Below are 16,809 nucleotides of genomic sequence, written 5' to 3' on the forward strand. Positions count from 1 at the left end.
GTTATGTTTCCAGCGTGCTGACTGAGTGTGCGCATACCATTGCATTCGCCCTCTCGTTGATGAAGGACACTGCTACTCTTCACTGGGGACTGTAGATGGATGACACTACCGCTGTAGCGGGGGAGGCCGGGAGACGGGATGACAAGGAGTCGGCCGTGGGCCTCACTCTACCGCTGGACCTCGCGGACACGGGTTTGTATTGTAACGCATTTCCAATCTAGATTAGAGTAGGCCCTGTAGAGACATTAATACATTTGATTGTACAATGTTTCGATGCAAGTTCGAATGGCGGCGTGACTGTGCAGATAGCTCTACGATACATTCCTCTACACAGGACAGGATAATGTATTATTATTACTAAAATCTCTTCAAACCAATCTTCTATTGATGCTTGCGTGCGTTTATGCTGGCTCAAAACAGCCGCTAGTTTCCAATCCAAATTGGGTTTACCGCAGTGACTAACTACGGGCCAAATTCCAAAATGTGTCAAAAACTATAAATAGCCTACGTACTTTTATAATAAATGAGAACACAATACCGGTCCGAGAAAAGAAGACTGAGATGTGTGACGTGTCCCTCAAGGCGTTTACCGACATATCAAGTGTCCCTGTGCCAAGGTAGGCTACTTGAATTAGTTTTATGGAGCATTAAATACAGCAGTCACTAATCATACTTGATCTGAGTAATCTATAGCCCCAACAGTACTGTGGCTGGGAAGAGAAACAGTAGACAGTGGTCTGAATATTTAATAGTCAGTAAGCGTTCCAACTTCGGGTTCCTCGGGTGTCACAGAGTTTTGCTGAATAGAAACTCGCAGCTAAGTGTCAGAATTTTTTTTTTTTTGTATTCAACACACACAGACTGTTGCTCATAGTCTGTAATACATTGTACTGGCTCCCAGGGTAAATACTTTTTATTTCATTTTTAGAACAGTTCACATTTCTCTTATACCAATAACTGAGGGGATTCTCTCACTCTCACTCTCATATACATACACATACACATACACACTCACATTGAGAGGAGGAGCACATTAACCACTGTAATCAGCTTATCAGCACACAGGCTCATGTGTCAGCAGCAAGGCAGGCATCTGGTCCACTCCTCCCTTGAGCTCATCCCTCGCTCATACTCTTCTCTCCTCACTTTTAAACCTAAAGGTTCTAGACACTGATCTAGCACATACTGTCCGATTCCCCATGAGTAGTTTCCAAGTAAAAATGTTGACTGTATATGGTGGGGAAGCTTACAATAGCTATCAGAGTGCATGGCTGAATGAGTGAAGCACCAGCCTGCCTGTATCACCTAAATCTACAGTACCCAGAGTACATCCTGTTCTGCTCCTGCCAGCTCTGATCAACCTATCAGATTTAGACATCTCCTTTCCCCATGGTTACTGTACAAACTGGTCCATGGATGGGGTGTGTGTGTGTTTATGTGCGTGCGAAAATAAGTGTGTGTTTGTGTTCCTGTGTGGGTGTGTTTGTTTGCCTATGCGTACAGTGTGCATGCTAACAGATGTTCCTGGAGGTTTAATGTAATAACCTTGTTGAGAGCGAGAGAGAGATAGAGAGAGAGAAAGAGAGAGGGAGAGCTGAATGATTCTCCAGGCAGCAGGGGTGCCTCTTCAACTCATGCTAACTGTACTTCCCAACAGCACTCTGCAACAGGCGGCCATTTTCTGAGCTGACTAGTGAGAGGTCTAATCCTTTTTGCCTTTAGACAAACACTCTCACACACAGAGATTGTCACAAACAAGAAGATCAGAACCAGTACAAAAACATTATTGATTTTCAGTGCACTGCTCTTTAAAAGATTCTTAAAGGATTAACTTGGCCCTGTTGAGTGCAGCATTGCAGCATTGCGAAGTCATGAATGTTGGAAAAGTGCTGTATAAAATCACATGTAATGTTGAGTATAGTCTGACTTGAGTGTATAGATTAGTGTATATATATTAGTGTATAGAGGACTGTGTGTCTCTTTGGGTTCTGGCTCAGTGTCTCTTTCTCTCTGGGTTTCTCTCGTTTCCGTTTTCTCGATCTGGGTTTCTCTCGTTTCCGTTTTCTCGATCTATCTTTCCCTCCCTCCCTCTCTTTCTGCTGGGCCAACTTCCTGGTGCTAGATTTCCCATTGGCCAGTCCCAGTCCTCTCCCTTCACTCTGATAGGTTGCTGGAGGAAGACATAGGGTTGACCCAGGAGATGCCACAGGTATCAGCCAATGACAGGGAGATCAGATTAGTCAGGAAGTCAATCCAATAGAATGTCACCTTCCCAGGCCAGATCTGAACCAGGAATAGACAGCAGAGTAGCAGCAGACACAGACCTCTGTGATACCTCAGGCACAGCCTGCACAGTGACTAGAGGGCTGGATTTAGTCATTTTTATTTTGCTGTAATATCCTACAACTGGAGTGGAGTTAGAAAACCTGCAGGTGAGAGATGTTTGCAGTTCGGAAAACTCTGTGCTCTTGCAAGGTTCTCATTTATAATGTAAACACTCAAGGAGTTAATCCGCCTTCTAAATTGCTCTCTTAATAGTGAAGCCTACCTTATTGCATAGTCGATGTGTGCTGCATTACAATGAAGTGACTTTCCATTTAAAATATTTAGAATCCTAATAAATAGAACTGGAATTCCGATGTAATGTGGGCGTACTGCGTAGGGAGTTAAACCTATACGACTTGTTACATTGTTTGTTTTGTTTCAGTATTGTAAGAGGGAGGGCGATCACTATGAGATGGTCCATTAATTCCTTTTTGGAGACCATTAGAAAATGAGTCTACATAGGATGGAGGGACCCCCAAAATACATGAACATCCCCAAGAGGTCCTTTACCTGTCAGGGCATCTCTCAACACAATCATACAGCAGAGAGAGAAACTAAGCATGACTTTCAGCCACTACTAAATGAAGTATTGATGATGTCCTCTACTCTCTTCTCTCGCTCTGCTCTTTTTTCTGTTTTCCGTTAACAGAGGCCAAGAAAGCTCACATAACAGAGGTAAGTTCATTGTCCATGTCTCCTCTCTCTCTCTCTCTCTCTCTCTCTCTCTCTCTCTCTCTCTCTCTCTCTCTCTCTCTCTCTCTCTCTCTCTCTCTCTCTCTCTCTCTCCCTTTCCCTCTCTCTCTCTCTCTCTCTCTCTCTCTCTCTCTCTCTCTCTCTCACACACACACATTCACATACATTATGTTCCACAAGCCTCTCCCATTATCGGTCATTCTGATGTTTCTCCATCATGCCTGTGTTCAGATGCCGTCTCCTACAATCCAGCTGGGTCCAGGCCAGGAGAAGAAGATAGGCCACCGGAGAGTAGACGCTTCTGGAGAAACCACCTACAAGAAGGTCCTCTCCCTCTCTTCTCTCTCTCTCTCTTTCTCTCTCTCTCTCTGTCTCACCTCCCCCCTCTCTTACCTCCCCCTCTCTCTCGCCCCATAACCCCTCATTTTCCTCTACTAACTATAATGTATCCCACTGAGAATAGTAGATATACCATAAATAGAGCTCTTCCAGACTCGCCTGTAAATCGTCCTTATTTAGAGCTAGAAGGATCTCACAAGCCATCTACAGCATGAGTACACTCTTGAAATGTGATGTCCAAGCTTTGTCTCCTTGTTTACTGAGGCCTTCTGTGTGTGCCCCTCCTCCAGACCACCTCGTCTGCCCTGAAAGGTGCCATCCAGCTGGGCATCGGCTACACCGTGGGCAACCTGAGCTCCAAGCCTGAGAGAGATGTACTGATGCAGGACTTCTATGTGGTGGAGAGCATCTTCTTCCCCAGGTGTGTGTGTGTGTGTCTGTCCTTTTTGTTTGGAGAGCATCACATGGCCAATTTCTCTCCCTTCCCAAAATGGATGTAATGCAAAGAATTGTGATCTCTCTCCTCCCTCCCTTACTCCCCAGTGAGGGCAGTAACCTGACCCCTGCCCACCACTACCCAGACTTCAGGTTTAAAACCTACGCCCCTGTGGCATTCCGCTACTTCAGAGAGCTGTTTGGGATCCGACCGGATGACTATCTGGTGAGTCAGTTCCTGTAACCCAGCTATCGCTGCTGATTACCTTACTAGGAGTATCACACATTGTTTACATAGAGCTTACTTGACATAGAGATGTTTTATGAAAAGGGATTTTTCATCTCGGAGTGCGTCTTTATGCAAGATAAATAAAGCTGTAGAGGTGTGTCCTGTGTATTCAAACACACACACACACACACACACACATATACACAAACACACGCACATATACCTGGGAACCTACACGTGTTAACAGAACCTAACAGCCTCAGACACTCACCAACACAGACACATTCAGTCACACGTATAATCTCACATTTTACCTGCGCCAGATGGAGATTAGCAGACTAATACCTTCAATTTAAAGCACGATGGAAGACACCCGATTTTTGTGAGTGAGAGAGTATGCGTGCGTTGGTTTGCACTTGTGTGTAGCTGTGTATTTTGTGCACATTTGGGTTGGCCTGTGCACAAATGCTTATGCGTTTACAAGTAATTGAATGACAATGGCACTAGATTAATAATCATTGTTCATATCCAACACAAATAATCCAGTTTTTACCGTTTCTCTGATAAATACAGCCCACAGGCTCCATGTTGACCTAGACTACAGAGTAGTGGGGTGTGTACCAGCAGAACCACAGCAGAGTAGTGATCTCCATCTCTGTAAGCTTGTTAAAGTGGCTGATCCAGTATCAGGTGCCTGGCCCAATGTCCTGTCCAAGCTAACAAAGACTGCAAGGTCTTTGCAAGGACCTTGCAACCATACAAGGTCTTCAGTGTTACGGAGATAGCTCCTGTCCTTTGCCACTTTAACCATTTTAGCGTTGCTAGCTATTGACCTTCTGATCTAATCTAATCTGTGTGTGTGTGTGTCTCCAGTACTCTTTGTGTAACGAGCCGCTGATCGAGCTCTCCAATCCGGGCGCCAGTGGTTCCATTTTCTACGTGACCCGTGATGATGAGTTTATCATCAAAACTGTGGATCACAAGGAGGCGGAATTTTTGCAGAAACTACTTCCTGGATACTACATGGTGAGTGTTGAGGCTTGGCAAGGTTTGATACATGGCTGTCTTTACCTTCAGCCTTACATCCTGGAGTTGACCCGGCTCAGCTGTGACGTGTTTGGAGCTTTGTGTGTGTGTGTGTGTGTGTGTGCTATCAAGTAGACATGGAGCACCTGGGCTGACCCAGGCCAAGAAGTCTTGAGACCACACACACTAAGCACATGCATGGCCAGGCTTAGCCTCTGACAACTCACACTGTCTGCCAGGTGGCTAGGCCGGGGGAGGGATCCACAGGGATCTCTCTGTCTCTCACCCTCTCTTTCTCTCTCTCCCACCCTCACTCTCTCTTTCTCTCTCTTACCCTCTCTCCCTGTCTCTCTCTCTCTCTAAGGAGGAGCCTTGTAGTGTGGACCAAGTCTGTTTCTCCCCATTCTAGTTTTACCTTACTACAGCCATATCAACAGCTGTAGATTTATGTTCCATACATATGGTATAATGTTAACTGTTTAACAGGTGTATGTAATATAATGAACAGATCAGAACTCTATTCTTTCTCCCACATTTCTCTCCTTTCCTTCCTCCTCCTCTCCTTCCTCCTCCAGAACTTAAACCAAAACCCAAGGACCCTGCTGCCCAAGTTCTTCGGCCTCTACTGTGTCCAATCAGGAGGCAAGAACATCCGCATCGTGGTCATGAACAACGTCCTGCCCCGCTCCGTGCGCATGCACCTCAAGTTCGACCTGAAGGGCTCCACCTGCAAACGCCGCGCATCGAAGAAGGAGCGGGAGAAATCCTGCCCCACGTACAAAGATCTGGACTTCCTGCAGGACGTCCCTGATGGACTGACACTCGACCAGGACACCTACAGCGCCCTGGTCAAGACCCTGCAGAGAGACTGTCTGGTGAGGAGGGAGGGAGGGACGGAGGGGGATATGAGACAAGGAAACATACCAGGGGGATAGAAAACCACCCTTCAAAAAACCAAATTGTGTGTGTGTTGTGTGTGCAGGTGCTGGAGAGCTTTAAGATCATGGACTACAGCTTGTTGCTGGGCGTCCATAATAAGAACCAGGCTGAGCGAGAGCAGCAGTCCCAGGGCTCTCCCACAGGGGGCGATGACAAGAAGCCAGCACCACAGAGAGCCCTCTACTCTACTGCCATGGAGTCTATTCAGGGAGGGAAAGCATGCAGGGACACACTGGACCACGATGACACGTGAGTCACACACACACACGCACACACACACTAACACACAGGAAACACACACATGAACTTGGCTTTCCCGTCTGTCTCCAGGATGGGGGGGATTCCAGCTGTGATTGGCAAAGGAGAACGAGTGCTGCTCTTCATAGGGATCATCGACATCCTCCAGTCCTACAGGTAGACCTCTCTGACCCACCCAGGCTTCTAACATGAGTCATAAGGGACGACTCATGGTCCACTGAGTCACAGAGTTGCATTGTCACCTGCAGTATGTTCCTGACCGATTCATTGGTCATGCCCTGTCGTTTCAGTAATGGATCTGTTACCGCTCTCTCCTTCTCCTTTTGATCTCTCCTCCGTCTCTTGTCTCCAAGGCTTATCAAGAAACTGGAGCACTCCTGGAAGTCCCTCATCCATGATGGGGTGAGACGTTTCCTCGTCCACACACACCATGCCCATATACACGCGCGCACACACACACACACGGACACACGCACTCCCACTAACACTTCCACACACACCCTCTCGTTATCTCCCTCAGGAAACAGTGTCTGTTGTCAGGCCCAGTTTCTATGCTGAGAGATTCTACAAGTTTATGAACACCACCGTTTTCAGGAAGAGCTGTTGTGAGTATGCTTACACACACACACACACACACACACACACACACACACGCGCGCAAAAACTCACACATAACTACAAGCACACACTAAAAATGTTTACCAGTGGTGGGAAACCTAGAAAAAAAACACATGACCTCTCCTCTGTTCATCCCCAGCTCTGCGGTCCTCCCCGTCTAAGAGAGGGCGAGGGGCTCTCCCTGTGCCCAGACACAGTGCTCCTGGGGCAGGCTGGTCGGCCGGCCAGCAGCCCTCAGAGAGTGAGGAAAACCAGGAGAATCTAGAGAACCTAAGGGGAGCTCGCTGCTTTCCCCTACTGGAGGAGGAGGGTAAGACAGGATTGGTCCAAAGTGACTTACACTGTGAAGGTATGCATAACATCAATGTAGTTACATATCTCTCTCTCGCTCTCTCAGGTCATCCATGTACTCCTCCCTCCTTTGAGGATGCCACCACAGTGTCTATTGCTACCACCCTGTCTTCTAACAACTCTCTCCCCACCACTCCCTTTGATACACCAGAGCATCCCCGCTACAGGTACACACACACACACACATACACACACATACACACACTCAAAATGGATAGAGAGAGATATATATTCTCACCTCTGCTTTCTCCCCTGCAGGCGACAAACCCATTCGCCCAGTGTGGTCAGGTGAGCCTAACACAAACATCCTCTGGAACTAGGCTTTGAATCGTGATGTAGAGAAATGGTTGTGTCTGAAGTTTCCTTCTGGCTTCTAATGTCACTTCCTGTGCTGGCCCATGTACTTCCAGGTCACAGCAGGAAGTGGTGGAGGTTCATGAGGAGAAGCAGCAGAACATCACAGTGGAGGTGGAGTTGACGTAAGCCTACAGCACATACACACACACACACACACACACACATAGACATACACACAGACACATACACACATAAACATACCAAGTTTCTCTGCTGTGTTTTTCAGGTGCAGACCGGTCCCTGTGTAATAAACATTGTTGTGTTTCTCACAGTCAGGCTCCTAAGACCCCTGAACTGACACAGGGGTCTGAAGTGGTCTCCCCTGCCCCGCCCTCCGCCAGCCAACCCTCCTCCACCCTCCCCGCTTCATCCTCACCTCCCTCCATCCCTTCCTCCTCTGCTCCCCTATCCTCCACCCTTCCCCCATCCTCCTTCCCTCCCACTTCAACCGACCAACCCTCTGATGCCCCTCCTTCCACTCCTCCCTCTACTCTCCCCCCCTCCTCCCATCCCCCCAGCCTGCCTTCCTCAACCCCTCCTTCCACTCCTCCCTCTACTCTCCCCCCCTCCTCGCATCCCCCCAGCCTGCCTTCCTCAACCCCTCCATCCACCCCTCCATCTTCTGCTGCTCCTTCCTCCTTTCCTCCTTCCTCAGCTCCTCATCCCTCCTCCTCCTCCACCCTGCCTTCATCCACCGTTCCATCCTCCTCTGCCTCGGCTGCCCCCCACTCCTCCACCCTCCCTCCTTCCTCTATCCCTCCCTCAGTTCCTCACCCCTCCTCCACCCTCACCTCCTCCACCCTTCCCTCGACTCCTCCCTCCTCGCTTCCACCAAGCCCCCAGGTGAGGGCGGGGCCCCCGTCGTCCAATCATCTCTCGGCGGCCAGCAGCCACAACTCACTTGAGGGGGAGGTGCCTGTGTCTGACATCTACTTTGTAAGTCCCTCCCACCTCTCTTGGCTCCTGGTCACATGTTAGCTCATTAAGCAGACGGTGTTGGAACTCTTGGTCCTTGTTGAGTTCAGATGCTGTGTCTTTTTTCTGACAGTGGCACAGTCAGGACAGCGTGTTTGAGCTATGAGGGTGAGGGCCAGTGTGCCTGTGTGTGTGTGTGTGCGTGCGTGCCAGAGTGAGTTGAATTTCACTGTAGCTATTACATTTTTTGGGAACGAGAACACATGGCTACCTATGCATGTGCCCGAGTCTTAATGTATGGACACACCAACTGAACACTTAATGACATTTAGTCATATAGAGGTAATTGCCTTGGGCTTTGCATGCTGCATGTGTATGTGTGTGTGTGTGTATGTGTTGTGTCCTTTGTCTTTTCTCATCCATTATCACCAGTGACATTCTAAAGCAGAGCATCATGCTTCATGTGGTCTGTACTCTGTCCTTCAACCATTTGAGCCATGTCTACATGTTCTCCATTTTCACTCTCTTTTTCTTTTTCTCTCCTCTCTTCCATCCCACCCCTGTCTATTATTTCCCACCTGTCACTTGTCTCCTGTCCTCCACACACCCTCTTTCCTCCTCGTGTGTGTGTGTGTGTGCGTGCGTGCGTGTTTGTGTGTGTGCGCGTCGATCAGTATGCGGATGGAAGATATTGGGTGTACTCTCCCGTTCTTGGCCGTCGTAAGCTAAACTCTAGCTTGAGCTACAACGTAAGTCACAGCCTCTGTAGCAACCTAGGGAACACCTGTAGCTGCCCGCCCTCTCCTGAACCCCCCTCTGCCTCAGTCACTGGTGAATGGGTGGTGTAGAGCATGCTGCCACTGGAACAGGACTGTACTGCACCTTTAACGACAAACCCTCCGCTCTCTTCTTCTCTGCTTCTCTGCTCAATTCTGCTCTACTCGACTCTGTTCTACTGTGCTCTACTCTAATCTGTTCTACTGCACTCTGCTCTCCTCTCCTCTGTTCTACTTTACCCCCCCCCCCCCCCCCCCCTGGCTGGCTGGCTGGTGTGCCTACAGACTCAGGAGGACAGGAGCTGGGTATACTCTCCTCTGCACTACGGCTCAGAGTCCAGACCTGCCTCCGACGGAGAGAGCGAGACAGTGAGTACACACTTCACTCGCACCCTTCAGACAAGTGTGCACTTGTCATTCATGTTTGGTCCCTCCCTCTGTTTCCTTTAAATGCCCTTCTCGCATTCACCCCGTTCTTGATTCGTCTCCCCCTAGTAAGCTGAGTGCTGTCCATGCTGAGGAGAGGAGCTGCACTCTGTCCACACCGTCACTGATGCTTTATGAAGCCTGTACGAATGCTCCCAGAAGCTTCCATGATGCTACATAACCTCTGGTGTCACAAGCTGCACATGGAGACTTGTTATACGGACTGGGATTGAGATAGAGGAAAAAAACACACAAATATATACACACACACACCAATATATAAACAATCACACACACACACACACATATACAAACCTAAAAAAAAAAGTATGCAACACTATTGTACTATTGGGAAGTAAAGCAACGTATTGAATAGCATATCTGTAACCACCTCAAATACACCATGTACAAACTTAACTCCATCCAGAAGACAACTCTGCGTCTGACCCAGAGAAGTGACCCTGGCTCGGTACCTGGTAATGTTATGTGGTGAACATGCTCTTCCAGTGTTTGATATTTCTGTTCCTTGTGCTGGTCTCTCAGTCATGATGTGTTCATGTTAGTTCAAGGTTGACTATCATGTGTTCTAATGAAGTATTGGACTGGTGTTTTGTCTTTCTTTGTTTTTGGTACCTTTGCATGGTGAAGGTGTGGCTTTTGGTTTCCCAGTTGTTGTTTTGTCGTGTGGGACGACGTTACAGTCTCCAGGTGTTCTGACATGCAGTGGACTGTCTCCTAACACGGGAACCCACAAGTCTTGTTTTCCTGTGTTTGGGTCCCGTACCGTGTCTGTCCAGACTCTGGCTATGCAAACAGACCACGGTGTGTGTTTAAGTGAGCCCTCCAGAGCCCTCCTGTGCTCCGACACGTCCCTGTGGTCATCCGAGCTCCTCAGTGGGACACTTGTTGCAATATTCATAATCAATGTATTTTTAGCACTTTATAAGACATGTATCCAACAGTGGTATTGAAAACTGTTTCTGGTTTCAATCGTTGATTCTCTTTACTTTCACACATGTATAGTACTTTGTTTATTGATGTATTTGTTTATTGAACTTACTTTTTGAAATGATCTGTAGTATCTGGTGGTTGGCTTATCAAAGTGATCCATAGGCCCATTCTGCCAACTGCAGTGTTTATTGATGATATAACTGCCTTATAGAGAAGACCTTCTATTTTCAGTTTCCCTACATATTTGAATGCTTTTAGAGATGGCACTAATGTATTTTGTATTATTATTGATCAACAATATGATTTGATTTTCAAACATTTAATGTTTTGTCCTTGGCTTTAAGGGAGGTATCCTAAGTCTGATCTAATCATTTCAGGATCCTCAAAGGATTTATTTTTGAAAAGAAAATGAAAGGAAATAATCCATAATCCTGTTTGTTGGTGAATTGTAGAAAGTCTACATCATTGTTTGTGTGTGTGTGCATGCATGTGTGTGAGTGTGAGTGAGGCCTCGTGTCAGAATGACAGAACAAAAGAGAGAAACAAATGGATGGAACGATGTAATGATCAAAGAAGACCTGTTGCTCTCACGCTGCCTACCATTAACCAGAGGTACAGAGTTCTTCCCAGGACACTGTCCCATCAGCTATGAGCTATTAGCTGTCAGCTTTCAACTATGAACCATTAGCTGTTAGCTATCAACCATGAGCTATGAGCTATCAGCATGACTATGGCTGAAGGATATGCACCTCCAGGGTCCTCAGAGGCTCACATTGGAACAACAGTCATTACTAAGTCTAATAAGAAAGCCTGGGCATGAAGGTATCTGCTTGCTACACAAGCTGAGATGAACCTGCACGTCATGTGGACCAGGTTAGCCCAAGCTGTTGTGGCGACCTGAGGATTGTGTTTGGGACTTCCTGTATATGTTGATAAGAGTATACTGTGATATGTAACTGTGATGGTCACATGTGTCTGCTGAAAACAATATGCCTGTCTGTTTGTACAGTGTTTGTAAAAGACGTTAGATGATCACTGTGTAAAAAGATTAAAGGATATCTTGTGTAAGAAAGGAAATTACACATGATGTCAATTTGTGTTTATTAACACCTGAAACAGCTTTCCAGCTATAATGTTTTTTAAATTCGATTTTTAAGTGAACAAGGGCATTTTCTGCACAGAAGAATATATTCAAAAGAATGCACAAAGTACAATTATTTGACCACGTGTTGTGCTGGAGCTGGAACCATACATTGTGTTTACCTAAGCCAACCACTAGATGGCAACAGAACACCCAAAAATACAACGATATTATAACTTACTCTACCACTCAATCATTGATTCCACTTCAAAATGGTTGGGAGTTACCAAGTGTGTGTGTATGTTTGTGTGTGTGCGTCACACACTTGAGAACCCACCAATGCTTATACATTCCCTTTTCTTATATCTTGGGGTTGTGGTATCTCTAAAAACAGACACATACAGAGTTTGATGTGAATATCCGGTTCTTTCTGCCCTGGGTCGACATAACTCAGTCTCAACCAGCATGAAGAGATATTGTTAGTCTCTGGTAACACACAAACACATACAAAGCAAACATCTCCGTTTCTTGCTTACACTTTGTCTCTCGCATGCTCTCGCATGCTCAGTTTGGGGGAAGAGGAGCACAACTTAAAAGACAACAAGACAACAATTGTCTAAATATATGTTAGGAATATGTATTTTAAATTACATGACCTACTATCAACATAGTAACCGACATAAAGCAGTCTCTTTGAGCAGACATCCTGTGTCTGGGGGTAGGACCTCTGGATGGGGTCAGAGAGTCCTGACCTGTGTGTGTAGCAGAGCTGGAATGAACCATCACACAGCACAGCTTTCATCTGCAGCACATCCAAACAAATGGCTTTGTTCTTTCAAAGAAGAGGAAGAAGAAAGCAGCCGAGAAACAACAAACAGGGAGGGACAGACAGTGAGAGTGTGCGTGTGATTTAGAGTCTGTGTGTGTGTGTGTGTGTGTGTGTGTGTGTGTGTGTGTGTGTGTGTGTGTGTGTGTGTGTGTGTGAAAGAGATCAAAGCTGTGAGGTGAATTTTGAATCCCTGCGTGGGAGGTGAACCCTTACACACCTGCACACCCTACCCTTCCCTGACAGCCCCCACAGTGGTAGAAGACCATCTCACTGTAGGAGTGAGTTGAGCACCTTTGGAATCAATACCGTCCTATTTACCTCACCTGCCATAGATATCTGTTGCTCTTAACACTAGGATATTGTCTGAAACACAATTTAGGTGACGTGCATAACATTTAGAAGAAAAATCCTTTCTTCCTTTTGTAGTCTTTCACGTGTTCCTTACCAGGCAGTATCTCTCTACAGTTTTTACCTTCGCCAGGAGGGAGAAAACAAAGCCATCGATTTCTAATCCTAATCCCCCTTTCTACTGCCTCTCCTATTGATCATCCCTCCATCCTTAATGAGATGAGGAATAGAGGACTGATGAAGGACAAATCTCCCTCCGTCTCTGCAGCTCGGAGCCTTTTCTCTCCTCGTCTCCTCTACTCTCCCTCCCTGATATGAGTGCTTTCCCTTCCCCTGGTGTCTTTGGATCCCTGTGGAACCAAGGAGCCCCAAGGTGCTAGAAGTGCTGTGTGTTGGTGGTGTGTCTCTGGCGATAAGGACACCAGAGTCAGACCAGGATCGGGTGTCTTCCTCCAGGGTTGAGGGTGGGTGCTGATCTGTGGGCGTCTGGGAAGCCCTCTGGGTCACTGCTTGTTAAAGGGCTATACAAAGAAAATGTGATTAGATGTACTTTGATTTGATTGACTGATCACCTTCCTCCTTCCTCCTCACAGTTTAGAATCTTGGCAGTAAAGATATCCGCCCTCCATCCCCAAAACTCTCAACACCCCCGCATCCATCCTATCCTAAACACTCCACCCACAGCCAGCCCCTTGCTCTGTCAGCGAGGGTCTAGTGTTTCAGTCTAAACAGCAGTAATGGTCCAGCCTGTGTTTGGCTTTAGAGGGCCATGTTCTGGGCTCTGAGTACCTGCTATTCTATGCTAATGGATTCCCCCTGCTGGAGTGTAATGCTATAGCTGGGCTTTCATCCACTTGATCTTATGTAAACATTGTACAAGCTGTGGGTCTACATCTTGGTTTGTCCTGGGTGTCATTATCTGGGTTCATTACAGTGGCTGCAGACACCAGAGTAGGTTGCTTTGACCCCACTCTCTCACTTCCTGGTTAGTGTGACCTCATCTGTGATTCCTTCACTTTCTCCCAGTTTTCCGACAGTCTCTCTCAGCCCAGTTTCTCTCTGTTTAATCTCTTTTGCCCCAGTACATCTGAATCTTGTCTATCTCTCGGCCCAGTCTATCTCCATCTAATCTCTCTTAGTCTAGTCCCTGTCAGGCCAGTCTCCAGACAGGCAGGGCAGTGCCTGCAGCAGCACCACGGCAACCCTCAAACTAATATTATGGGCTGTTTCCCAGATCCACATAGAAATACTGGGAGGAAGTCGTTATTTAAATGTAAATAAATGATTGTCACTGGTATTTTGGTTGTTTTTGGTTATTTTGGTTGATGCCCGAGTTTCCCCATTGTGGGACAAACAAAGCTATATCTTATCTTATCTTTGTTTAAGACGGTATGTTTTTTGTATCCAAGATAGAAGACTGCAAAGTGTCAAATGTGATTGACTACTGTTGCCTACAGATCAGAGTTAGGGTGTGTGAACTCAGGCAGATGGAGAGGGTGTGTGTGTGAATTTGATGTGTATGTTATGAGTGTGTGTGTACAGCAGTGTGGGATTAATGTTCATCCACAATCCTATTCCCCAAGGGATTATGGGTAAACAATGACAGGGACGTGGGAGGTCTGCAGACCACACCCTCCAACCCCGACCTCAGGAACGACCCATGAGTGACCCCTGGTGTGAACCAATAAGATCTAATCATCTGCCACCAACAAACCTGTTTGGGGAAAGTCAGCTTGTGTTGTGGTTCAGCTCCAGTATTGTCTCCTACAACTGAAAACACCCCCACTCATCCAGATGAGTCTGGGAGTTATTTCCACATGTCAGTTTTAGTGAGTTTGTGACTTATTAGGCTTCCTTTCCTAGAAGGTTTCCTTTCCAGTGAAAACAAACACTAATCCACATAGTTTGACAGTACCAAACAGCAATTCTAATGTGACTCCTCTATCAAAGATCTAATCATATTGATGTGTCAGCACACAAATGAGGAGTGATAAACAGTCACTGCAGGACACAAAATGCTACAGGTTCAGTTCATGTCTGCTCATTTAAGCTTTCTCTAATCGCCTTTTAATGTCTGTTAGACTCATGAATCGTCTGATAATGTCTGTCAGATGTTACCTGTCGGCTAGCAGCAGGCAAACTGGGTTCAGGACACGAGTGAGTGGCTCAGATAATGAGAGAGAATGGGGTTGCCAGATTGGGCAGGTGGTCAGGAAGAAGAAGGGGGGGGTTCTGGAAGCTGCTGAGAAAGAGAGAAAGTGGAGAGAGACATTACTTTGGGTGACATTCTATGTCTCCTCTATCCTGAGCCCATAGCATGCACACACACACGCACACACACACACACACACACACATGCGCGCACACACACACAGAGACTTACAGCCACTCCATCAGGGTTACCGTGGGAATGCCTGTGGCATTATATCATTCATTGAGGTTAGGATTTTAATCCTGAAACAAATGTAGACCCTGTGAGTGTGTGTTTGTGTGTGTGTGTGTGTCTAAACCTCATCTCACACACATTAAGACATGGCCGACTGCGCAGTAAAGACACCCCACTGCCACTCCCACATGGAAGAGCAGACAGGATTAGCCAGCTCTATAAGAACACTAATCTGGCGACAAAACCCCTCAATAATGTCCCACTGAGAAAGAGAGAGGCGGAGACACAAGGAGAAGGATTCAATTTAAGCTGTCCCTCTAAGTTTCATATATGGAGAGGGCAAAAAGATACAGACAGAAAGAGAGAATGAGAGAATGAGAGAGACTGGTCATGTGGCGCATGTCTGCTTTTTGGCCTGTAGGACTGGTATGTTCCCTATGAACCAACACACAGTATATTAGTGTGCCACAGGATCTGCTGTATGCAGGTAGAGAGAGAGAGGCGTTCACGCTGTAAAAGCTACTTTTCTGTACGAAACAAATGTGCTTCTCCAGGGTACCAACATTCATAAAAAGATTAATTTAAATATTTTGGCAATGGTCTGAATTACAGTCCCTCTATTTGTGCTGCTTCCTTGATGCTCAAACCAAACACACATATTTACATACACACAGACACACAGAGAGCTATCCAAATCTGTGCCTTACACAGTTAACAGGATCAGCTCTGCAAAATGACTGTCCTACCATATCTCAGCCCTGCACCCATACCCCCTAAAGGCTATGTGTGTGTGTGAGGTTGTAAGTGTGAGTACAGAGTATTTTCTCTCTCTGTACAGGACTCATATGTATATATACAGTGGTGATCCTATGCTCTAATGCTATGCTAATTGTAATATTTGAATGGGAGAGCACTTTGTCCAGGACCACTGGAGCAGGCATCGACATAAAGCATCTTAAGGCACTGTGCAGGATGCTGAGCCTGAGTCTGGGGCTGGCTAACTGCATCACTGTGCTGTCTGTTTCATCTCACTTCAGCGTAAAGCAGCCTCTTTTTCTCCCCTCCCTCTCTCTTTCTTGCTTGCACACTCTCCTTCAGACAGATCCGCCTCATTAAACATCATCAGCATACTGCCTGCTGTGTGAGTGTGGATGTGTGTGTATGTGTGTGTGCACCGGTAATATATGCGCTTCTCGTTAGTATGGGAAAACATTGACGTTTTGCAAAGATCCCAGATCATGTTTTCCTCTAGTTTATGTATCAAAGGCTTCCTCCAATCAGTTCTCCAGTGTGTTTGTTTGTGCCTGTGTGTTTGTGTGGTGTGTTCTGGAGACAGATGTTTGTGTGTCTATGTGTGGTGTGTGTGTTCTTTGAGACAGATGTTTGTGTGTCAATGTGTGGTGTGTGTGTTCTGGAGACAGATGTTTGCTGATTAGACAAATTCTGACTGCCAGCTCAGCTGCCTGATTCACCTCAGACAAAAAATTGACGAAACACAGGCTCTCATGGGGACAGCTTCCTCCTTCT

At 46.6% G+C, this 16,809-nt stretch overlaps 1 protein-coding gene across 1 annotated transcript; it reads left to right on the forward strand.

Moving 5' to 3' along the window:
- The first annotated feature begins 141 nt into the window (after positions 1 to 141).
- Positions 142 to 10,687, forward strand: pip5k1cb (phosphatidylinositol-4-phosphate 5-kinase, type I, gamma b). The gene is made up of 20 exons (XM_067252988.1): positions 142 to 192; positions 2,975 to 3,000; positions 3,250 to 3,342; positions 3,648 to 3,778; positions 3,901 to 4,018; positions 4,895 to 5,047; positions 5,623 to 5,922; positions 6,030 to 6,235; positions 6,317 to 6,400; positions 6,598 to 6,646; positions 6,765 to 6,849; positions 7,002 to 7,172; positions 7,260 to 7,380; positions 7,472 to 7,501; positions 7,624 to 7,692; positions 7,843 to 7,969; positions 8,183 to 8,506; positions 9,160 to 9,234; positions 9,547 to 9,630; positions 9,757 to 10,687. Exons 3-20 carry the CDS (start codon positions 3,250 to 3,252, stop codon positions 9,757 to 9,759), a joined length of 2,223 nt encoding a protein of 740 aa, XP_067109089.1. The 5' UTR covers positions 142 to 192; positions 2,975 to 3,000; the 3' UTR covers positions 9,760 to 10,687.
- The last annotated feature ends 6,122 nt before the right edge of the window (positions 10,688 to 16,809 follow it).

The sequence above is a fragment of the Osmerus mordax genome, chromosome 16 (genome assembly GCF_038355195.1).
Source record: "Osmerus mordax isolate fOsmMor3 chromosome 16, fOsmMor3.pri, whole genome shotgun sequence".
Classification (NCBI taxonomy): Eukaryota; Metazoa; Chordata; class Actinopteri; order Osmeriformes; family Osmeridae; genus Osmerus; species Osmerus mordax.

Excerpts from the sequence above, each read along its gene's own strand:
- pip5k1cb (XM_067252988.1), top strand. The coding sequence starts at position 3,250 with ATGCCGTCTCCTACAATCCAGCTGGGTCCAGGCCAGGAGAAGAAGATA. Across the intron at positions 5,048-5,622 it reads TACTTCCTGGATACTACATG|AACTTAAACCAAAACCCAAG; the intron begins GTGAGTGTTGAG and ends TTCCTCCTCCAG. Across the intron at positions 6,401-6,597 it reads GACATCCTCCAGTCCTACAG|GCTTATCAAGAAACTGGAGC; the intron begins GTAGACCTCTCT and ends CTTGTCTCCAAG.